This window comes from Dendrobates tinctorius, unplaced genomic scaffold, assembly GCF_039654945.1.
Source record: "Dendrobates tinctorius isolate UK_male_01 unplaced genomic scaffold, ASM3965494v1 ptg000397l, whole genome shotgun sequence".
NCBI classification, from domain to species: domain Eukaryota; kingdom Metazoa; phylum Chordata; class Amphibia; order Anura; family Dendrobatidae; genus Dendrobates; species Dendrobates tinctorius.
The window spans coordinates 2,303,037-2,327,581 of NW_027362063.1; the positions used below are offsets into that span (position 1 = coordinate 2,303,037).

Here is a 24,545-nt window from a genome sequence, read left to right on the forward strand (position 1 = left end):
ATGAGTAGCAAAAGGTTATATTGACAGTTACAATGAGTTAATGCAGCAAGTCAATATTTGCAGTGTTGACCCTTCTTCTTCAGGACCTCAGCAATTCCCCTGGCATGCTCTCAATCAACTTCTGGATCAAATCCTGACTGATAGCAGTCCATTCTTGCAAAATCAATGCTTTTATTTTGTCTGAATTTGAAGGTTTTTGTTTGTCCACCCGTCTCTTGATGATTGACCACAAGTTCTCAATGGGATTAAGATCTGGGGAGTTTCCAGGCCATGGTCCCAAAATCTCTATGTTTTGTTCCCTGAGCCATTTAGTTATCACCTTTGCTTTATGGCAAGGTGCTCCATCATGTTGAAAAAGGCATTGTTGATCTCCAAACTGCTCTTGGACAGTTGGGAGAAGTTGCTCTTGGAGGACATTCTGGTACCATTCTTTATTCATGGCTGTGTTTTTAGGCAAGACTGAGAGAGAGCCCATTCCCTTGGCTGAGAAGCAACCCCACACATGAATGGTTTCAGGATGCTTGACAGTTGGCATGAGACAAGACTGGTGGTAGCGCTCACCTGGTCTTCTCCGAATAAGCCATTTTCCAGATGTCACAAACAATCGAAAAGGGGATTCATCAGAGAAAATGACTTTACCCCAGTCCTCAGCAGTCCACTCCCTGCACCTCTTGCAGAATATCAGTCTGTCCATGATGTTTTTCCTGGAGAGAAGTGGCTTCTTTGCTGCCCTCCTTGAGACCAGGCCTTGCTCCAAGAGTCTCCGCCTCACAGTGCGTGCAGATGCACTCACACCTGCCTGCTGCCATTCCTGAGCAAGCTCCGCACTGCTGGTAGCCCGATCCCGCAGCTGAAACACTTTTAAGAGACGGTCCTGGCGCTTGCTGGTCTTTCTTGGGCGCCCTGGAGCCTTTTTGGCAACAAGGGAACCTCTCTCCTTGAAGTTCTTGATAATGCGATAGATTGTTGACTGAGGTGCAATCTTTCTAGCTGCGATACTCTTCCCTGTTAGGCCATTTTTGTGCAGTGCAATGATGACTGCACGTGTTTCTTTAGAGATAACCATGGTTAACAGAAGAGAAACAATGATGCCAAGCACCAGCCTCCTTTTAAAGTGAAAAGTGGTGTCATTCTTACTTAATCATGACAGACTGATCTCCAGCCCTGTCCTCATCAACACCCACACCTGTGTTAATGGAGCAATCACTGAAACGATGTTAGCTGGTCCTTTTACGGCAGGGCTGCAATGATGTTGAAATGTGTTTTGGGGGATAAAGTTCATTTTCTAGGCAAATATTGACTTTGCAAGTAATTGCTGTTAAGCTGATCACTCTTTATAACATTCTGGAGTATATGCAAATTGCCATTAGAAAAAATGAAGCAGTAGACTTTGTAAAAATTAATATTTGTGTCATTCTCTAAACTTTTGGCCATGACTGTATATTAGATATGGAAACATTGTTAGTTACTTACATCTGCAGGTTGAAAGGGACACCCAAGATTTCAAACCGTTCAATCTCAAAATCAACACCAATGGTGGCTTTATAATCACGATCAAATACATTCTTGCAAAACCTGTAGAGACATATTAGTTACAGCTTTTAGTTTGCTACTGATTAGATATACGGTAATTAAATTTACTATAACCTTCGCAAAATACATATTAGGGTGTGTTTGAATGGCCTGCATCTTAGCTCTAGACCAGTGTTTCCCAAACTCCAGTCCTCGCGGCCCACGACATATCATCTTTTCAGTATTTCCTTAGTATTGCACAGGTGATGGAATTAATATTCTATAAGGTATCAGAAATTGCCACAGGTTCTCTCACCTGGTGCAATACTAGGAAAATTCAGAAAACACAATGTGCTGGGGGCCGTGAGGACTGGAGTTTGGGAAACATTGCTATAAAGTAAAGAGAGGCTTTTCTTTATTTCACAAAAAAGCCAAGTTCTTACACAAGAATCATAGCTCTCTTATTCTTCTCTGTAATGTTCTCAGAGCCTGCACCCCCATTAATACTATCTTTGTGCCCATAATTGAATATCTTTCCCAAATAAATGTTAAAAAATATGCTTATGTTGTTCTGCTGCTCTGCATATTATGGGCCCAATTCATGAAACCTTTTACATTAGTATTATGCTGTAAAAACATTTGAAAAGTCGCATATTTTTGGTGCAACTAGTGCCTGCTCTAAAATTATGCCAATTTTGGTGTTGTCAAGCCATTTTCGTCCAGCTCTGACAAAGAAGGTGGAACTACAGTCATGGCCAAAAGTATTGACACCCCTGCAATTGTGTCAGATAATATTCAGTTTCTTCCTGAAAATGATTGCAAACACAAATTCTTTGGTATTATTATCTTCATTTAATTTGTCTTAAATGAAAAAACACAAAAGAGAATGAAGCAAAAAGCAAAACATTGATCATTTCACACAAAACTTCAAAAATGGGCCGGACAAAAGTATTGGCACCCTCAGCCTAATACTTGGTTGCACAACCTTTAGCCAAAATAACTGCGACCAACTGCTTCCGGTAACCATCAATGAGTTTCTTACAATGCTCTGCTGGAATTTTAGACCATTCTTCTTTGGCAAACTGCTCCAGGTCCCTGATATTAGAAGGGTGCCTTCTCCAAACTGCCATTTTTAGATCTCTCCACAGGTGTTCTATGGGATTCAGGTCTGGACTCATTGCTGGCCACCTTAGAAGTCTCCAGTGCTTTCTCTCAAACCATTTTCTAGTGCTTTTTGAAGTGTGTTTTGGGTTATTGTCCTGCTGGAAGACCCATGACCTCTGAGGTAGACCCAGCTTTCTCATACTGGGCCCTATATTATGCTGCAAAATTTGTTGGTAGTCTTCTGACTTCATAATGCCAAGCACACGGTCAAGCAGTCCAGTGCCAGAGGCAGCAAAGCAACCCCAAAACATCAGGGAACCTCCGCCATGTTTGACTGTAGGGACCGTGTACTTTTCTTTGAATGCCTCTTTTTTCTCCTGTAAACTCTATGTTGATGCTTTTGCCCTAAAAGCTCTACTTTTGTCTCATCTGACCAGAGAACATTCTTCCAAAATGTTTTAGGCTTTTTCAGGTAAGTTTTGGCAAACTCCAGCCTGGCTTTTTTATGTCTCGGGGTAAGAAGTGGAGTCTTCCTGGGTCTCCTACCATACAGTCCCTTTTCATTCAGATGCCGATGGATAGTACGGGTTGACACCGTTGTACCATTGGACTGCAGGGCAGCTTGAACTTGTTTGGATGTTAGTGGAGGTTCTTTATCCAACATCCGCACAATCTTGCATTGAAATCTCTTGTCAATTTTTCTTTTCCGGCCACATCTAGAGAGGTTAGCCACAGTGCCATGGGCTTTAAACTTCTTGATGACACTGCGCACGGTAGACACAGGAAGATTCAGGTCTTTGGAGATGGACTTGTAGCCTTGATATTGCTCATGCTTCCTCACAATTTGGTTTCTCAAGTCCTCAGACAGTTTTTTGGTCTTCTTTCTTTTCTCCATGCTCAATGTGGTACACACAAGGACACAGGACAGAGGTTGAGTCAACTTTAATCCATGTCAACTGGCTGCAAGTGTGATTTAGTTATTGCCAACACCTGTTAGGCCTCTTTCACACATCAGGTTTTCGCCGTCAGGCGCGATCTGGCGCTTTTGACCGAAACCGGATCCGGCGAAATGCAATACCGGATCCGGTTTCCCCCCCATTGACTTGCATTTGCGCCGGATGGCCATGCGTTTCATCCGGTTTTCGCCAGATCCGGCAATGTGTCGCGATCCGCCGTCTGGAAAAAACGGCTACTGTAACGTTTTTGGTCTCCGGCGTAAAAGCCGGACACGCCGGATCCGGCGCGTCCGGCTTTTTCACACAATGAAAGCCTATGAGCGCCGCAATGCGCCGGATCCGGCGAAAGCCGGATCCGGTGGCCGGATCGGGTTTTTTGGTCTGAGCATGCTCAGTAGCTCTGCCCACAAGACATATATAAAAGCAAGACAGTGGGACCCACAGCCACACCCAACATGCCACCCAAGAAAGCAACCAAGCGCAGCAGGAGAAGGCAGGAGACCACTGCAGCACCATCAGCACCACCACCACCCCAAATGGAGCAGCAAATGGAACATGCTGAGGAGGGGAGGCCAGCAGCAGATGAGAGACGGTAATTATCAAATCCCCCATTCCTCCAAACTAGGGCTATTGAATATCAAGATATTCATTGGCCCTTTGTTTCTCTTTATTCAACAGCCGCCCAATAGATGCAGCAGCAGCAGCAGCAGCAGCAGCAATGGCAGCAGGTGGAACACCACTCACAGGCATGGAGTGTGGCCACCAGGAAGACAGCACATCATCTTCTGGGAGCCCTCCCTCGCATCGTCAGCGTTTGACGGTAAGTTTTTATTTCCAAAATCCATCATCTCTGTAATATATGTCTATTCATTGCCTTTTATTTCAAAACAGGATTCACAAGATGAAGAGGAGCTCCCAGAAGAAGAAGGAAGGGGTGGACAGACACTTGGAGTGGGCTCACAATTGGTAAGTTTTTTGCATCAAACGCAGAAACACAACATCACACTACACACAACACATAGAAAACAATGTTCTGCAGACCACACACAGCAAACAAATGCCTACATTCAAAGACATAACATTTTTTGTTTTCTTCTCTAGTCTTCCCAATCTGGTGCTCGGCCAAGAGGTCCTCGCAGTGCCTCCCAGGGTCGTCGGCGACAGCAACGCGGCGGTCACCAGCGTGTAAGTATAAATATTTTTGCTTTGTTTTTTTGCACTTTTTATTTCATTTCTTTTGTGGAGGCTAATTATGATATTTTTGTCTTTTTCTTTAACAGCCTTCACAGCGTGCTCCCGACTCTGACGGTGAGGATGGAGGACTCGATGTGGACCACCTCATCGATCTCGTCAGAGAAAGGGAGCCGCTCTGGAATATGGCTGACCTTATCGTTACCCGACGACTCTGGGAGGAAATCTGTTCGCTCCTTGTGGGCCGCTGGGAGGACCTCGATGTTCGGGCCCAGATTAAAGAGCGTAAGTATATACAGTACCGGTTGCTTGATGTAAACCAGTGTTTCCCGAACTCCAGTCCTCGTGGTCCCCACGGATCATGTGTTCAGGATTTCTATTTACTATGGAAATCCTGAAAACATGACCCCTGGGGACCATGAGGACTGGAGTTTGGGAAACACTGATGTTGTATACTAACCACTCCTTTCTCGTTTCAGGGAACAGAATTGTGAATCGGTGGCGGTCTGTGAGGGATCGTTTCAAGAAGGAGTTCAATAAAGAGATGCGGGCCCCGAGTGGATCTGGAGGACGCAGGAGCAAGTACAAGTACGCAGAAGCCCTGTCGTTCCTCCGGGAAACAATGGTCACTAGAAGGTAAATATTACACACCACATGTGAAAAAAAATGTTAGATGTAAATTTTTTTTTTCAGCCAGGGCCATACCATGTCAGTATTTTAATTGTTTTTTTTTCTCTTTATTCCACAGCACGGTGAGCAGCACTCGGGAGCCTGCACGATTGGACCCTTCTGAGGCGATCCCTGAGGAGACCGACACCGAGGGACACTTCGACCGCCCCGGTACATCTGCACCTTCCCAGCCTTCCCACACATTCGAACCATCTGTCCCATCCACCAGCACAGGAGCATCGTGGCCGCCTACATTACATGAAGCTGCTGGTGAGGAGATCGCTTTCCCTTTACCCCACCCTTCTGCCCCTGCCACCTCTAGTACACCTGCGGGTACTGGGCGGCAGCGGCAGAGGGGTCAGGAAAAGACTTATGCGCCAGAGTTCTTGCATCTGAATGCATCTTTCCAGAACTGTCTAAAAGTCTTGTCAGAGCAAATCTCCGCAGGCTATCAGCAGATCAACTCCAGCATTCTGGAGGTGAAGACACTTCTGCAAACCATGCATTCAGAAGCAAGATCTTCGCCAAACCACACCTTTTTCAGGTCTGTTGTGGAGCGCATGGAAACGCTCTCTCCTGCCCAGCAGATGCATGTAATGCATTCATGCCACGCTGCTCTCCAGCAAGTTACCTCCCAACCTCCTCCTCCCACCACAGTAGTTCCTCCACCTGCACCCCCTCCAGCCACTTTCCATCCTCCCCCTCCTATTACATCTACACCCCCTCCAGCCACTTTCCATCCTCCCCCTCCTATTACATCTACACCCCCTCCAGCCACTTTCCATCCTCCCCCTCCTATTACATACCATCCACCTCCCCAGCACCATCCACCTCCCCAGCACCATCCACCTCCCCAGCACCAGCAACCTCCCCAGCACCAGCAACCTCCCCAGCACCAGCAACCTCCCCAGTACCAGCAACCTCCCCAGTACCAGCAACCTCCCCAGTACCAGCAACCTCCCCAGTACCTGCAAACTCCCCAGTACCAGCAACCTCCCCAGTACCAGACATCTCCCCACTTCCAGCAACCTGCCCCGTACCAGACATCTCCCCACTTCCAGCAACCTGCCCCGTACCAGACATCTCCCCACTTCCAGCAACCTGCCCCGTACCAGACATCTCCCCACTTCCAGCAACCTGCCCCGTACCAAACTCCTTCCCCATACAACTTGCCATCAACATCATCTGCTCCTGCTGTCCCTGCCCAACCCTCCACTCCACCACCCACCACCTCTTCTGCTTCCCACATGTCCACCCATTCTGTAGTTTTTTCCACACCTTCACCTCTAACTGTTCCTTCCCCACCACGATCCCAGTCCTCTCTCCACACTCCCAGTGTCGAAGTGTCCCGCAGCCCCTCCAGCAGTATTTCCACCACACACTACACAGATTTATAATGTGTGTATTTAAATAAAAATGACCAGTTTTATGGTTTCAAAGCTTTATTAAACAAGTTTATTAAAATTTTAAAAAAGTTTACTAAAAAAACATTTTTCAATAAAAGTTAAATTATTTTACACTGGATGTCTGTCATTTCTTTCTGCGGCGAAAAAGGTTAAATACAGGGTATTTAAAAGGTGAAATGGTATTCAAAACTAGGTATATAACTGTGGGTAAATTTTAGCTTTTTGCCACAGTTGTGTTCCTAGCAAAGTATTTCACCTAAAAAGTTGTGTTTATTGTTGGTGATTTCCTAACAATGTACACAACTTTTGTTAAAAGGTGAAATACTTTGCATAAAACACAACCAGGTACACACCTGTGGCCTAAAGCTAAAAATAGTAAGACCATGACAAGATAGCCAACTTTGGTTGGCAAAGGTATATACTGTTGGTCCAGAAGGTACACAAGTTTGGTTAGGGCACAAATCTTTCACACTCTGTCATCCTGCCAGTGTACTCTGCCTTGAGGTGACATAAAGTATATTGCAAAATTGTCCCTCATTACTGAAACCGTCACAGAACTTCTAGTGGTAATGTCATGGTAATCTTGCAAGGTGGTTTCTTCAGAGGTGTCCTCAATGGAAATGGGTTCCTTGCAGATAACAAAATTGTGGAGTACCACGCACGCTTTGATCACCTCGTCCACAGTTTCTGTCTTGAGGTTGATCGCAGTCAATAGGACCCGCCATTTGGCTGTCAGAATACCAAAGGTACATTCAACCATTCTTCTTGCTCTTGTGAGGCGGTAATTAAAAATGCGTTTTGGTCTTGTCAATCCTCTGCTAGAGTACGGTTTCAAAAGGTGTTCTGACAGCTGGAAGGCTTCATCCCCTACACAGACAAATGGCATAGGTGGACCAGATGTTTGCGGCAGCGGTCTAGGTGGTGGGAACTGGAAGGTGTTTCCATACAGTTTACGCCCCATGGCAGACAGTTTGAAAACTTGAGAGTCATTGGAGCGGCCATAGGCCCCAATATCAACCGCAATAAATTTGTATTCCGCGTCAGCGATGGCCATGAGGACAATTGAAAAATATTTCTTGTAATTGAAATATTCCGATCCCGATCCAGCTGGCTTTACAATGCGGATATGTTTCCCGTCCACAGCGCCCAAGCAGTTTGGAAACTGACATATCTGTTGAAACTTGTCAGCAATTTCAATCCACCTCTCTGTTGTGGGCTCTGGTAAAAACTCTTCAGCTAAGGAGTCCCACAGTGCACGGCATGTGTACTTCACAATTCCAGATATGGTGGAAATCCCGAGTCTGTACTGGAAATGCAGTGACGAAAGGGATTCTCCAGTTGCAAGAAATCTGTGGGGAATTAAAAAACAATCAATTAGTTTTAAATCACAGCATTACATACCAAAACTGACCTATAACACTTGGAGATACAAACTACCACCAACAAGATTGCAGTGAAAGTGTGCTCTGATGCGAGCATATCCAATAAATGTGGCTTACCTTAAAGTCACCATCAGACGCTCTGCGGGTGAAACAGAGAAGCGGCAATAGGTGTCCGCTTTTCTTATGAGGTGTGCAATGCGCTCCACCAAGTAATCAAAATTCTCCATTTTCATCCTAACATATCCAAAAAATTTATCCGGGTTTCGTCGAAGGTCCATGCAGAGTGTAGAATAGACCCCACGCGTCATTCTCTTGGCTGTGATGGGGTGGATCCACAAACGTCGTCTACGATGCCTGATGCGCTGCTGTCTCGCTCTCTCCTTCTCCAGAACAATCACCCTCAAACAATTCGCCTCCGCTATAAAATCCGCCAAATTCTTCAAAATATTTCCAATGACAACATCCATCTTCGCCAGTAACTTGCTCTTCTCTCCAACCTGCACTTTCTCCTCTACAACCTGTCAAAGAAGGGCTGTAGGAACATGCTATATATAGTTTTCCAGTAGCCAATCCCGTTCGGAAGGCCACAAGGGTCAATTTTAAAAACCGGATCCGGCGTAATCCGTCGAAAAACGGATAGAAAAACGGATGAACCGAATGAGACGGATCCGGTTTTGTCTGTCAAGAAAAAGACGGATCCGGCAGAAAACCGGATCCGTCACATCCGGTTTTACTAAACATTTGCCGGATCCGGCATTCCGGCACGACGCCGGATCGCGCCTGACGCCGAAAACCTGATGTGTGAAAGTAGCCTAAGGTGCCACAGGTAAGTTATAGGTGCTGTTAATTACACAAATTAGAGAAGCATCACATGATTTTTCGAACAGTGCCAATACTTTTGTCCACCCTCTTTTATGTTTGGTGTGGAATTATATCCAATTTGGCTTTAGGACAATTCTTTTTGTGTTTTTTCATTTAAGACAAAGTAAATGAAGATAATAATACCAAAGAATTTGTGTTTGCAATCATTTTCAGGAAGAAACTGAGTATTATCTGACAGAATTGCAGGGGTGTCAATACTTTTGGCCATGACTGTATGGCACGACGGCGGCGTGGTGACTGCTGCTAGTCAATTTCATGACGAGCGATGGCTGATTGAGTAGTATTTGTGGCGAGGTGCACACAGAGATGCACGCCACTTCATCATGAATCAGGAGTGTGTGACTCCAGTCCATCTCCGCATCAAGAATGGCGTGAACAGTACTGGTCTTGATGTATCGGTGATATGGGTTTTCCAGATAGTAAGACATGAAGGGCCTGATTCATCAAAGCTGTCACACCAGAAATTTGGCATTTTCACACCTGTTTCTACCAACTCCAACAAAATTGGCAAAGTTGGGGTGGGACGGTGGCGTGACACCACAGCTCGCCTAATTCATGACGAGAAGTGGTGTTTCCTACGCCTGAAATCTCACTCAAGTAGTTGACTGAATTTCTGGGGTGGTGCACGGAGGAGCATGTCACTGATCAGAAGTTTCATAGAATCAAAGAATGGTAGAGTTGGAAGGGACCTACTGGGCCATCTGGTCCAACCCCCTGCTCAAAGCAGGATTCACTAAATCATCCCAGACAGATGTCTGTCCAGCCTTTGTTTGAAGACTTCTATTGAAGAACTCACCACCTCTCATGGCAGCCTGTTCCACTCATTGATCACCCTCACTGTCAAAAAGTTTTTTCTAATATCTTATCTGTGCATCTTCCCATTTAGTTTCATCCCATTGCTTCTAGTCTTTACTTGTGCAAATGAGAATAAAGATGATCCTTCTACAATGTGACAGCCCTTGAGATATTTGTAGACAGCTATTAAGTCTCCTCTCAGTCTTCTCTTTTGCAAGCTAAACATTCCCAAATCCTGCAACCGTTTCTCATAGGGCATGGTTTGCAGACTGGTCACCATTCTGGTCGCTCTTCTCTTAACTTGCTCCAGTTTGTTGATGTCTTTTTTAAAATATGGTGCCCAAAACTGGACACAGTATTCCAGATGAGGTCTGACCAAAGAGGAGTAGAGGGCAATAATGACTTCACGTGATCTATACTGTCTTCTTCTGTTAATACATCCTAGAAATGCATTTGTCTTTTTTGCTGCTGCATCACACTGTTGACTCATGTTCAGTCTGATCTATTAGTATACCCAAGTCTTTTTCACATGTGCTGTTGCTTAGCCCTATTCCTCCCATTCTGTATATGCTTTTTTCATTTCTATTGCCCAGATGTAGTACTTTGCATTTTTTTCTGTTAAAAAACATTCTGTTAGTTGCTGTCCATTGCTCCAGTTTATATATATATATACAGTATATATCTTTTTGAATCCCCTCCCTCTCTTCTCTAGTATTAGCTACCCTTCCTAACTTTGTGTCATCAGCAAATTTAATCAGTTTACCCTCAATTCCTTCATCTAAATCATTGATAAAGATGTTGAACAGTTCAGACTTCTGAAGAGGCGTGCACTTCTTCATGAATAAGGAGTGTCTGACTCCTGCACACCCGATGATCAAGATGAAACGGTCCCATAGTATATTGCATTAGATTCCTTTACTACTGAAAGACTCTTCCTCTTTTACTGAAGAAAACATGGAGGGGTTATAGCATATTCCAATATTATTAACGGTGAATACTTTCTCACTACCTTGTCTTCATCTATGGTCATGTATTGATAAAACATTTTTGCCTCCTTCAGTACCAAATGCTTTGCAGACTGCATCTTCTGTCATATAAATCACATGATACTTGTTCATCCTACTCTGATTTGTAAGAACTCTGATAAAAAGTAATAAAATAAATATTTTAAAAATGTACCTGTTGATCAAACTTGTTTTCCCAACATAAAGGTCCCCCACCATCACAACTTTTGACATCTTCAATCTGTGGAACATGTTTATGTAAAAAAAAAAAATCAATAATTAAAAGTGCATCTACTGTATGTATTAGATGGTTTAAGGGAACATTTTACTGTGTCTGTTTGATCACTCTACTATTGAGGTTCATTTGTTTTAGAAAGATGACAATGTAGAAAGACAACATGTAGCAATTAGTGGTTCATTAGAGGTTATTTTGATCATTTTTACTCATTCTGCCCTTCCAGTGTTCCTTATATTTGATGAGCTTGCAGTGGGCTTGTGACTACACACATCTTTAACATTAAAAGTACCATACCAGATCCATTGACGCTTTTTAACTGCGACCAGACCTTTCATGGTTTTATTAAGTTAGTCCAGTAATGATTTTATTATTTTATGGAACTGCAAATATTTCAGTAAAATGAATTCATGCACCCTCAATGGATGCTAATGAACCGGGACTAGTCCAGTGAGGCGTACACTCTCTGACACTAGTCCGGGTGCAGCAGCCCTTTACAAGAGTCGCTGCATTGCAGGAGTCTTCTCGATTTGTGCTTCTTTCTTCCCATCACAGCTCTCCTGTAAACCGATGTCTTAGTCCAGAGAAATCCAACCATTTCTTATATGCAAATGAATTGTTCAGGGCTGTGGGCTGGACACTGATCTGCGTGAGAGTCTGCCTCCAGGGACTATTTTAATAAAAGGAGGCAATACCAGTGCAAGACAAGTAACTAACACAGAACAGGAGAGCTGAACTTTGTCTCATTACAAACTAATTTGCTGCAGCTCTTACAGCTCTGCTGTATTGTTGCCCTGTCTGCCTGTGAGGTGGAAGCTGGAGCTGAGAGGAACCTGCAGGTGTCAGGTATAATCACACACAGCTCTGCAGTGAGATCAGGAGAGCAGAGCGGCCATTATACATCACACTGGTAACTCCCCCTTTCATGTAAAATAAGCTCTGGAAGCAGATTCTCAAGATCTATATATGGCCCATAGTCCTGAACAGTTCTTTTACAGATCAGAAAAACATGGATTTCTCCGGAATAAGACATTGGATTGCAAATATCAAGGTAACATTTTATTCCGCTTCCTATGACCTAAATGCCCACATAGACGGCTTAGAAAAGCTGATCCTCCAGACCCGGACAGATTCCCTTTAATTATGTTATCAGCAAAAAGCCTTGACATTTCTGCACCAAACTGTTAGTTAATGCCTTCATTGCGGTATAGCAGCATGACATCATGATGACATCTCATCACATTATCACGACTGCTAAAACGACGGCGTTCTCTTCCGTCAACATCTTAGTATAGGAATGATATCTCAGTGTTTATTATAGTGAAAATACTCTTTCTAAATAATTTATCAACTACCCACTGGAAACATGATAGTTGTTAGATCAGTCTGGGCTCCACCACTGGGACACCCACTGATGGCGTGGTGTTTCACATTCTCCCATGGACACAATTCAGGAGGAGATGACCTCACGACACCAACAGATGATGGCAGGGTGAAATAGACTGGCGCATTGGAATTTCAACACTCAATTTTTTTTTATTTCTTAAGAGATAATACATTGCTAGAAGTGTCTGGAAGGGACAATTTTATATTCTCCCCACTGGAAACACATCGCCTTCCTGTGTATGAGTCTGACAGATATCTCTCTGCTGACGGAACATCCAGCTGACAGCTATCCCATAGGTTAAGTATGGCCAGCTTGATCTTATGGCACTGAAGCTTTCTTTATAGCCAGGGACAAATCACCAGTCCAGTAGATAGGTAGTCATTTCTGTAGATCATAATACCCTTTTAGTATTCATTTTATCATTAGGATTTTGAGTTATGCAAAGACAGATATTTACCCAACACAATATTGAAATAACCCAGGGGCTGACCACCTTAGGGTGTGTGCACACATTGCGGATTCTGTTGCGGATCCGCAGCAGTTTTTGCTGCGGTGTACAGTACCATTGTTTTCAATGGAAAACAAAAACCGCTGTGCACATGCTGCGGATTTTTCTGTGCGGATTTGCTGCGGTTTCAAATCCGCAGCATGTCAATTCTTTGTGTGGAATCCGAAGCGGTTTCACACCTGTTCCATTGTACAGGTGTCAAACCGCAGGGGAAAACGCAGGCTAATCCGCAACGTGTGCACACACCCTTAGGATAGATTTTTTATTTACTTAAATGAAAGTATTTTTGGCCTAAAAATCATTTTTTTTTAAATAAATAAATAAAATTGTCTCAAAAGTCAGACACCTTTCGTTTCCAGGTCCAATTATAAGGTTTTGTTACTGTATTTCATTATTAAAAATTGCTGTACTCCATATGCCAATGTAAATAAATAGCTGACACAATTATGTAGCGAGTGATCTGTGTAACACAGGTATACACTTATGTCAGACAAGGAGAAGGGGTTGTGTAGTTCCGGGTGGAAGTCACACTATTTTTGGCACTATGTCACAGTCAGAGGTATTTACTTCTGCTCAAAGTCCATATTTGCCAGCAACGATATCTCTTCTACACCTCCATGAGGCTGTGCTCACTTGATCTAGTCCTACTGTTTTTGTGTATCCTATCTAATTGTTCAAATAGACACATGAAACATTGTCTTTCTTATGGGGATGTTGTTTCCTAGGTTGGATTGATAAGACTGAAGAACAGATCTTACTCTACACTTGAGCGGTGTAGCTAGAGAGGCAGCAATTACACCTGATCTTAATCCACACCTGAGCGGTGTAGCTAGAGAGGCAGCAACTACACCTGGTCTTACTCCACACCTGAGCATTGCAGCTGGAGAGGCAGCAATTACACCTGATCTTACTCCACACCTGAGCGGTGTATCTAGCGAGGCAGCAATTACACCTGATCTTACTCCACACCTGAGCAGTGTAGCTATAGTGGCAGCAATTATACCTGATCTTACACCACACCTGAGCAGTGTAGCAAGAGAGGCAGCAATTACACCTGGATCTTACTCCACACCTGAGTGGTGTAGCTACAGAGGCAGAAATTACACCTGGATCTTACTCCACACCTGAACGGTGCAGCTAGAGAGGCAGCAATTACACCTGATCTTACTCCACACCTGAGCGGTGTAGCTAGAGAGGCAGAAATTACACCTGGTCTTACTCCACACCTGAGCGGTGTAGCTAGAGAGGCAGCAATTATACCTGATCTTACTCCACACCTGAGCGGTGTAGCTAGAGGCTGCAATTACACCTGGATCTTACTCCACACCTGAGCGGTGTAGCTAGAGAGGCAGCAATTATACCTGATCTTACTCCACACCTGAGCGGTGTAGCTAGCGAGGCAGCAATTACACCTGGATCTTACTCCACACCTGAGCGGTGTAGCTAGAGAGGCAGAAATTACACCTGATCTTACTCCACACCTGAACGGTGCAGCTAGAGAGGCAGCAATTACACCTGGATCTTACTCCATACCTGAGCGGTGTAACTAGAGAGGCAGAAATTACACCTGATCTTACTCCACACCTGAACGATGCAGCTAGAGAGGCAGCAATTATACCTGATCTTACTCCACACCTGAGCGGTGTAGCTAGAGAGGCAGCAATTACACCTGATCTTACTCCACACCTGAGCGGTGTAGCTAGAGAGGCAGCAATTACACCTGGATCTTACTCCACACCTGAGCGGTGTAGCTAGAGAGGCAGAAATTACACCTGGTCTTACTCCACTCCTGGACGGTGCAGCTAGAGAGGCAGCAATTACACCTGATCTTACTTCACACTTGAGCGGTGTAGCTAGAGAGGCAGAAATTACACCTGGTCTTACTCCACACCTGAACGGTGCAGCTAGGGAGGCAGCAATTACACCTGATCTTACTCCACACCAGAGCTGTGTAGCTAGAGAGGCAGCAATTACACCTGGATCTTACTCCACACCTGAGCGGTATAGCTAGAGAGGCAGCAATTACACCTGGATCTTACTCCACACGTGAGCGGTGAAGCTAGAGAGGCAGAAATTACACCTGGTCTTACTCCACACCTGAACGGTGCAGCTAGAGAGGCAACAATTACACCTGGATCTTACTCCACACCTGAACGGTGCAGCTGAGAGGCAGCAATTACACCTGATCTTACTCCACACCTGAGCGGTGTAGCTAGAGAGGCAGCAATTACACCTGGATCTTACTCCACACCTGAGCGGTATAGCTAGAGAGGCAGCAATTACACCTGGATCTTACTCCACACGTGAGCGGTGAAGCTAGAGAGGCAGAAATTACACCTGGTCTTACTCCACACCTGAACGGTGCAGCTAGAGAGGCAGCAATTACACCTGATCTTACTCCACACCTGAGCGGTGTAGCTAGAGAGGCAGCAATTACACCTGGATCTTACTACACACACCAGAGCGGTGTAGCTAATAAGGCAGAAATTACACCTGGATCTTACTCCACACCTGAGAGGTGTAGCTAGAGAGGCAGAAATTACACCTGGTCATACTCCACACCTGAACGGTGCAGCTAGAGAGGCAGCAATTACACCTGATCTTACTCCACACCTGAGTGGTGCAGCTAGAGAGGCAGAAATTACACCTGGTCTTACTCCACACGTGAGTGGTGTAGCTAGAGAGGCAGCAATTACACCTGATCTTACTCCACACCTGAGCGGTGTAGCTAGAGAGGCAGCAATTACACCTGATCTTACTCCACACCTGTGCGGTGTAGCTAGAGAAGCAGCAATTACACCTAATCTTACTCCACACCTGAGTGGTGTAGCAAGAGAGGCAGCAATTACACCTGACCTTACTCCACACCTGAGCGGTGTAGCTAGAGAGGCAGCAATTACACCTGATCTTACGCCACACCTGAGCAGTGTAGCTATAGAGGCAGCAATTATACCTGATCTTACACCACACCTGAGCAGTGTAGCTAGAGAGGCTGCAATTACACCTGGATCTTATTCAGCAACTGAGCGGCGAAGTTAGAGAAGAAATTACACCTGATCTTACACCACACCTGAGCGGTGTAGCTAGAGAGGCAGCAATTACACCTGAATCTTACTCCACACCTGAGCGGTGTAGCTAGAGAGGCAGCAATTACACCTGATCTTACACCACACCTGAGCAGTGTAGCTAGAGAGGCAGCAATTATACCTGATCTTACACCACACCTGAGCAGTGTAGCTAGAGAGGCAGCAATTACTCCTGGATCTTACTCCACTACACCTGAGTGGTGTAGCTAGAGAGGCTGCAATTACACCTGGATCTTATTCAGCAACTGAGCGGCGAAGTTAGAGAAGAAATTACACCTGATCTTACACCACACCTGAGCGGTGTAGCTAGAGAGGCAGCAATTACACCTGAATCTTACTCCACACCTGAGCGGTGTAGCTAGAGAGGCAGCAATTACACCTGAATCTTATTCCACACCTGAGCAGTGTAGCTAGAGAGGAAGAATTACACTTGACCTTACTCCATACCTGTGCGGTGTAGCTAGAGAGGCAGAAATTACACCTGGATCTTACTCCTCACCTGAGCGGTGTAGCTAGAGAGGCAGCAACTACACCTGGTCTTACTCCACACCTGAGCATTGCAGCTGGAGAGGCAGCAATTACACCTGATCTTACTCCACACCTGAGCGGTGTATCTAGAGAGGCAGCAATTACACCTGATCTTACTCCACACCTGAGCGGTGTAGCTAGCGAGGCAGCAATTACACCTGATCTTATACCACACCTGAGCAGTGTAGCTATAGTGGCAGCAATTATACCTGATCTTACACCACACCTGAGCAGTGTAGCAAGAGAGGCAGCAATTACACCTGGATCTTACTCCACTACACCTGAGTGATGTAGCTAGAGAGGCAGCAATTACACCTGATCTTACACCACACCTGAGCAGTGTAGCTATAGAGGCAGCAATTATACCTGATCTTACACCACACCTGAGCAGTGTAGCTAGAGAGGCAGCAATTACTCCTGGATCTTACTCCACTACACCTGAGTGGTGTAGCTAGAGAGGCTGCAATTACTCCTGGATCTTACTCCACTACACCTGAGTGGTGTAGCTAGAGAGGCTGCAATTACTCCTGGATCTTACTCCACTACACCTGAGTGGTGTAGCTAGAGAGGCTGCAATTACACCTGGATCTTATTCAGCAACTGAGCGGCGAAGTTAGAGAAGAAATTACACCTGATCTTACACCACACCTGAGCAGTGTAGCTATAGAGGCAGCAATTATACCTGATCTTACACCACACCTGAGCAGTGTAGCTAGAGAGGCAGCAATTACTCCTGGATCTTACTCCACTACACCTGAGTGGTGTAGCTAGAGAGGCAGCAATTACTCCTGGATCTTACTCCACTACACCTGAGTGGTGTAGCTAGAGAGGCTGCAATTACTCCTGGATCTTACTCCACTACACCTGAGTGGTGTAGCTAGAGAGGCTGCAATTACACCTGGATCTTATTCAGCAACTGAGCGGCGAAGTTAGAGAAGAAATTACACCTGATCTTACACCACACCTGAGCAGTGTAGCTAGAGAGGCAGCAATTACACCTGAATCTTACTCCACACCTGAGCAGTGTAGCTAGAGAGGAAGAATTACACTTGACCTTACTCCATACCTGTGCGGTGTAGCTAGAGAGGCAGAAATTACACCTGGATCTTACTTCTCACCTGAGCGGTGTAGCTAGAGAGGCAGCAATTACAATTGATCTTAATCCACACCTGAGCGGTGTAGCTAGAGAGGCAGCAACTACACCTGGTCTTACTCCTCACCTGAGCAGTGCAGCTGGAGAGGCAGCAGTTACACCTGGTCTTACTCCACACCTGAACGGTGCAGCTAGAGAGGCAGAAATTACACCTGGTCTTACTCCACACCTGAACGGTGTATCTAGAGAGGCAGCAATTACACCTGGTCTTACTCCACATCTGAGCGGTGTACCTAGAGAGGCAGCAATTACACCTGAATCTTACTCCACACCTGAGCGGTGTAGCTAGAGAGGCAGCAATTACACCTGAATCTTATTCCACACCTGAGCAGTGTAGCTAGAGAGGAAGAATTACACTTGACCTTACTCCATACCTGTGCGGTGTAGCTAGAGAGGCAGAAATTACACCTGGATCTTACTCCTCACCTGAGCGGTGTAGCTAGAGAGGCAGCAACTACACCTGGTCTTACTCCACACCTGAGCATTGCAGCTGGAGAGGCAGCAATTACACCTGATCTTACTCCACACCTGAGCGGTGTATCTAGAGAGGCAGCAATTACACCTGATCTTACTCCACACCTGAGCGGTGTAGCTAGCGAGGCAGCAATTACACCTGATCTTACACCACACCTGAGCAGTGTAGCTATAGTGGCAGCAATTATACCTGATCTTACACCACACCTGAGCAGTGTAGCAAGAGAGGCAGCAATTACACCTGGATCTTACTCCACTACACCTGAGTGATGTAGCTAGAGAGGCAGCAATTACACCTGATCTTACACCACACCTGAGCAGTGTAGCTATAGAGGCAGCAATTATACCTGATCTTACACCACACCTGAGCAGTGTAGCTAGAGAGGCTGCAATTACTCCTGGATCTTACTCCACTACACCTGAGTGGTGTAGCTAGAGAGGCTGCAATTACTCCTGGATCTTACTCCACTACACCTGAGTGGTGTAGCTAGAGAGGCTGCAATTACACCTGGATCTTATTCAGCAACTGAGCGGCGAAGTTAGAGAAGAAATTACACCTGATCTTACACCACACCTGAGCAGTGTAGCTATTGAGGCAGCAATTATACCTGATCTTACACCACACCTGAGCAGTGTAGCTAGAGAGGCAGCAATTACTCCTGGATCTTACTCCACTACACCTGAGTGGTGTAGCTAGAGAGGCAGCAATTACTCCTGGATCTTACTCCACTACACCTGAGTGGTGTAGCTAGAGAGGCTGCAATTACACCTGGATCTTATTCAGCAACTGAGCGGCGAAGTTAGAGAAGAAATTACACCTGATCTTACACCACACCTGAGCAGTGTAGCTAGAGAGGCAGCAATTACACCTGAATCTTACTCCACACCTGAGCAGTGTAGCTAGAGAGGAAGAATTACACTTGACCTTACTCCATACCTGTGCGGTGTAGCTAGAGAGGCAGAAATTACACCTGGATTTTACTTCTCACCTGAGCGGTGTAGCTAGAGAGGCAGCAATTACAATTGATCTTAATCCACACCTGAGCGGTGTAGCTAGAGAGGCAGCAACTACATCTGGTCTTACTCCTCACCTGAGCAGTGCAGCTGGAGAGGCAGCAGTTACACCTGGTCTTACTCCACACCTGAACGGTGCAGCTAGAGAGGCAGCAATTACACCTGGTCTTACTCCACACCTGAACGGTGTATCTAGAGAGGCAGCAATTACACCTGGTCTTACTCCACATCTGAGCGATGTACCTAGAGAGGCAGCAATTTCATCTGGATCCCATAATCCGCACCGCAGAGTCAATTTCTGTACAGTTTTATAAAAAGTGCTGATTTTTGAGACAATTCTCCAATTATTCCGGGAGTAATCAAAAAAACACAACTTTAACTACCATCATCTGCCAGTTTAGTGTACAGCATTACAGAATACGCTGGCGCTATATCAGTAATGAGAGATAAATAGGCAATGTGACATTGGTGTACACTCATTTGTTAACCCAATTTTCAAGCTTTGTAACACAAATTGTCTTCTAACTCATGTAACTCATGCCTTTTGGTATCATTTTGAAGTCACAGACATAGTAATGACATGATCTACCTGCGACAATCTGTGATGTGACCCAGCTTAGGCCTTTTCTAGTATGGATTAAAATGTAACCTCACCCAAAGTTCCCGGCATGGCGTTGCTGACAGGCGCTCTTCACTGCCGCATCAAAATGAGTTTTATACTGGAGGCAAGACTCTGCTGTGTAACACTGAAAGGAAGAAAGCGTGAAGAATTTGGTGAGGGCACATTCCCTGAGATATCTACAATACAGCCTGTATGGTGTCCATGCAATGGTTAAGGATGTGTGGCAAGGGCGACCAAAAGTAGCACCTCAGCCTCCTGCAGACTGAATCCTAGGATATTTAAAGGGGTTTCCTGCTCTTCCATAAAACTTAAAGGGCTTTCCCATAAAGTACAATGGAGCTTGTAATACATAAGTGTCACAATTGGATGTGTTAAAATGTTCCTGTGCTGAGATAATCTTATACACGTGCCCCTGCTGTGTACTGTGTAATGGCCGTGTCTGACCGTACAGGGACATGGTCTGATCATACCACAGCTCCTGGGGAAGGGAGGAAGGAAAAGAGAGGATACAGACAGGACAGCGTGGGATCACAGCTGCTTCTTTCTGTGAGACAAAACATTTCACTGCCTGTTTAAAAACATGTTTTACCTCACAGAAAGATCAGGGAGGGGCCTGGTCACCAGCAGTCATCTCTTCTGGTTTGTCGGAGACCATCGAAGTGGCAGAGTTGGAGCGGAGTGAGGAATCTGGGACAAAGTCTGACTTCTTTTATAGCATTGCTCCTCACCATATATGAGCTTGGGTCGGGAGAGTCATAGCTAGACTGAGCATAAGGCCGGGGTCACACTTGTGAGTGCAATGCGAGAAACTCACCTCAATGCCCGGCACTGCCGCCGGCACTCGGGACTGGAGTGTGCGGCTGCACGTATTTCTATGCAGCTGAACGCTCCGGTCCGAGCCGCCGGTGGCAGTGCCGGGCATTGAGGTGAGTTTCTCACATTGCACTCGCAAGTGTGACCCCGGCCTTCCAGTGTGATTTATCCAGAAATCTGACTGCGCCATGACAGGGGTTGTCTCATTGTCATTCTTCAGGGGCAGCTCCCAACCTCCTGCTTGAGTAACAATTTGCCTGTGCTCTCTCAGATGCTCCTTTACGAGGCAGATTTGCCTGTGGAGCATCGGAGGGAATCTGTCAGCAGGATTTTTCCAATGTAATCTGAGGACAGTGTGTGGTAGCGGTTAAAACACTGAACTCAATGACATGTCACATGTCCGGCTGTGTGCTGTTGTTTATTCAGATTGAAGGTTTAAATACCTAGTGATTAACATTGCTGTGACTTGCTGGTGTGTGTATGCTAGGCTGACTCCGCCCCTTCCTGTGATAAGCAGCTCACTGTCCATGGACATTGTATGTAGAGAGCCTGGTAGGGGCGGGGTTAGCTTTCTCAGCTCTGCTGCATTGCTAAGTTTAAAAATTCTGATTGTGTCACAACTGCTGCACCCAGTAATCTAAGTGATACATCATTCCATTCAGCTTCTCTTTTTCTACATCAGTCTGCCCTCAGGTGAGGGCTCAAAAACCTGCTGACAGATTCCCTTTCATCTGGATGACTGAGCTAAAAGTGTGCTAAGGAGATGCCGCCAGCTTCAGAGCAGTACTTACAAGCTCTATAGGAAGGCGCTGCACATGTCCGGCCACCTCTAATACCCTGCAGAAGTGGCAACCAGCTCTAAACAATAACATATCTCCCTGGTTTTGAGAATGGAAGTGACAATTGTAAATCACCAGCAGCGCAATTGTAGCCATTTAAAGATGAGAATAATCCTTTAGATTTGAAAGAAGAGCAGAAAACCCTACAGACTGCAATCTGGGATCTGTTCCTTATGGATACAAGCAGTGCCTCCAGCCAGGGATACAGCAGCAGCCTGCACTCTGCACCACACAGACATCAGCAGGGTTCAGGCTGCTACCGCAGGCGGCTGAGCACAGTGCACACACAGGGCGGACGCAGCGGTTACTTGCCTTGGGCATGTGGCAGATGAGCCTGTCTCTGGGGACCGGGGACACCGGCTGGTTCTGCATGCTGGGCTGGCAGCTCCCTTCTGGCTCGGCCTCTGGGGACGCGGCGGGTTACGGTTCAAGGGTACCGGATTTGTCAGGGCAGTGTTACCAAGACAACGGCTGGTAAACTATGGGCGTGGTCTGAAGGTAACAGACGGCGTGGGGGAGGGGCAGTATAGTCTGTTATTGGGCGGGACTTACACACTAAGTTTCTAGTACAGCCTTTCTCGGTGAGTGTGACCGGACCAGCTGCCTCTTGTTTTGTATACGTGTCGGTAACGTAAAAGTTCCAGAAGTGTACAAGCACCGGGCGGTCCCATCACTGCGGTAATGAGAGCGGCGCATCTTCCTGTTTGCGCTTATTGCGTAGCTAGCAGAAGTGAATGGTCTACGCTTGCGTAACGTGGTATTCTGCACCGCGCACGCCGTGTACGGCTCCTGGTTGCTTGGTAACCGTAGTACGCTACCGTGTCAGACTGCCGAGTGCAGGCAGGTGCTGGGGTCGGGCGTGCTGCTGACAGGTGAGGTCTGCTGACGGGTGGCTCAGGGCTGGCAGCAGACCCTCGTACCCCGCCGTGCGCCCCCTGCAGGACGGGCAGCCCTGTGTTACCCCAGTAACCCCCTGCTTCTCTCCTAGGACACAGAAGACTGTGCAATGGCCGCTGCCAGGAGCTCTGCCTACCTGCCCCCTAACATCGACCCCACTAAAGCAGCTGTTGCCTTTGGAGACAGGGCATTACCCAAACTAAACGAGGAGCTGAGGGACCCCGCTCTACTGATCAGGCAGCGGGCGCTGATGGCGGTGTGCGACCTGCTGCACGATCCGGAGAACGTCTACCAGGCCGTACGACTGGGTACGTCGCGAGTTCACGTCTTCTAGAAGTTATCTGGGTAAAATATGTCTGGTAGACAAAAAAAGCTAATTCCACATGATAAATAACAGTAAGTGTCCAATCCCTGGGATCTCCTGTACAGCCCCCAAGAAATCACCAGTCATGGCCCATAGAGATGAACGGGACCATTAGAGGTTTGCAGTGACTAGTCACATAACCGCTGCAGGCAATCACTGGTCCCCATGGTGACATTTATACATCTGATGTGACGGCCAAAGCCGATGATTGCTTGCAGCGGTCACGTAAACGGTAAGCGGGACAGAAGCAGCAGGGACCCCTCGTGCACTGGAGCCGAGGGGGTGCAAGGGGCGAGGATTTCTGTATTTTATATCTTACATGCTCTGTTCTTTGCCAACTTTTACAAGATGATGGAAAACCTCATTTTTGCACTTATCTCTTTTTGTATTTGTAATTTTGTTTTAATTCTTAAGTTTTTATTAATATTTTAAGTACAAGGTAGCGAGCCTCCAGGCATCGCACGGCAGCTGCTCCAACATCCAGGGGACAGAACCTTGCAAAACAATGTGGCACCGGTGATCATATTCGGAGAGGCACGTCATTTTTATTTTTCCGATGATGGACCTGCTCCCATGTGACGGCTAACCAAGCTGTAGTTTTCATTGATACCACTAGGGTCCTTATGAATAAGTCTCTTTTTATTCCTTTTGTAAGGCGGTGACTTGACCATAAAACCGAGATTCTGACATTTTTTCCTTTCTGTTGCGGCATTCAACATGTGCACTAAATAGTTTTAGATTTCATTAGTTCAGACAATTACACACGATGTCGTACCAAATACGGTATTTTATTTTTAGTTTAGATTTTGGTATTTTGCATTATGGGAAAAGGGTTTTAAGTGTTTGAATTTGTTGTTTTCCTTTATATTTTTGAACAATATTTTGTCATGTTTTTTAGTAATTTCTTTAGCGGACTTGAACCTGTGATTGCTGCACTGTCTTTAGAATCCACTGCTAGCATGCAGTATTGCAATCTATTGCATAATTACATATCTCTTATGAAAGCCAGGGACAGGCCTGACATAGGGGCCTTTAATGAGGCTCCAACTGCCATCAAAACCCATTGGCTTTCCGGAAGGGTGTTGTGGGGGGACCGATGGCTAATCAACCGCTTTCCCAGTTTCTAACCTCTTAAATGCCGCTGTTGCAATTGACTAGCTCCAATCATAGTAGTTACTCTGCATAAGGCTGGGGTCACACTTGCGAGAAACTCAGACGACTCTCTCATCTTAATACCCGGCACTGCCGCCGGCACTTGGATCAGAGCGTGCGGCTGCATATATTTCTGTGCTGCTGCACGCTCCGCTCCCGAGTGCCGGTGGCAGTGCCCAGTATTAAGATGCGAGAGTCGTCTGAGTTTCTCGCAAGTGTGACCCCGGCCTAACACAGATGACCCCCATGATGTTTAATGCAGACTCCTGAACCTTCTCTATATAGTTATTTCCATCTGACTTACACAGTGCATGTCGCCAAAGGTTATTGTGCTTCTGGTACATATGAATATGTGTCTCCTTTTTCAATATAATTGACAAAGGAAGATCTCACCAAGACATTGTAGAGCTGGCGTTATAGGTCGGGGTCACACTGCTTCTCGCGCATCAATACCCGGCACTGCCGCCAGCACTCGGACTGGAGCGCTCAGCTGTATAGAAATACATGCAGCTGCACTCTCCGTTCCTGAGTGCCGGCGGCAGTGCCGGGTATTAAGATGCAAGAGTCGTCTG

At 46.0% G+C, this 24,545-nt stretch overlaps 1 protein-coding gene across 1 annotated transcript in view; it reads right to left on the bottom strand.

Annotated features, from left to right (window-relative positions):
- RAB36 (RAB36, member RAS oncogene family) overlaps positions 1-22,156 on the bottom strand; it is a 78,533-nt gene extending 56,377 nt beyond the window's left edge. The window contains exons 1-4 of the mRNA XM_073563780.1: positions 21,873-22,156; positions 19,941-20,032; positions 11,077-11,142; positions 1,474-1,575 (exon numbers count right to left, since the gene is read on the bottom strand). Of these exons, the coding sequence (XP_073419881.1) occupies positions 1,474-1,575; positions 11,077-11,142; positions 19,941-20,032; positions 21,873-21,932 (320 nt within the window). The 5' untranslated portion in view covers positions 21,933-22,156. The remainder of the gene's footprint in view (positions 1-1,473; positions 1,576-11,076; positions 11,143-19,940; positions 20,033-21,872) is intronic.
- Between the last annotated feature and the right edge of the window lie 2,389 nt (positions 22,157-24,545).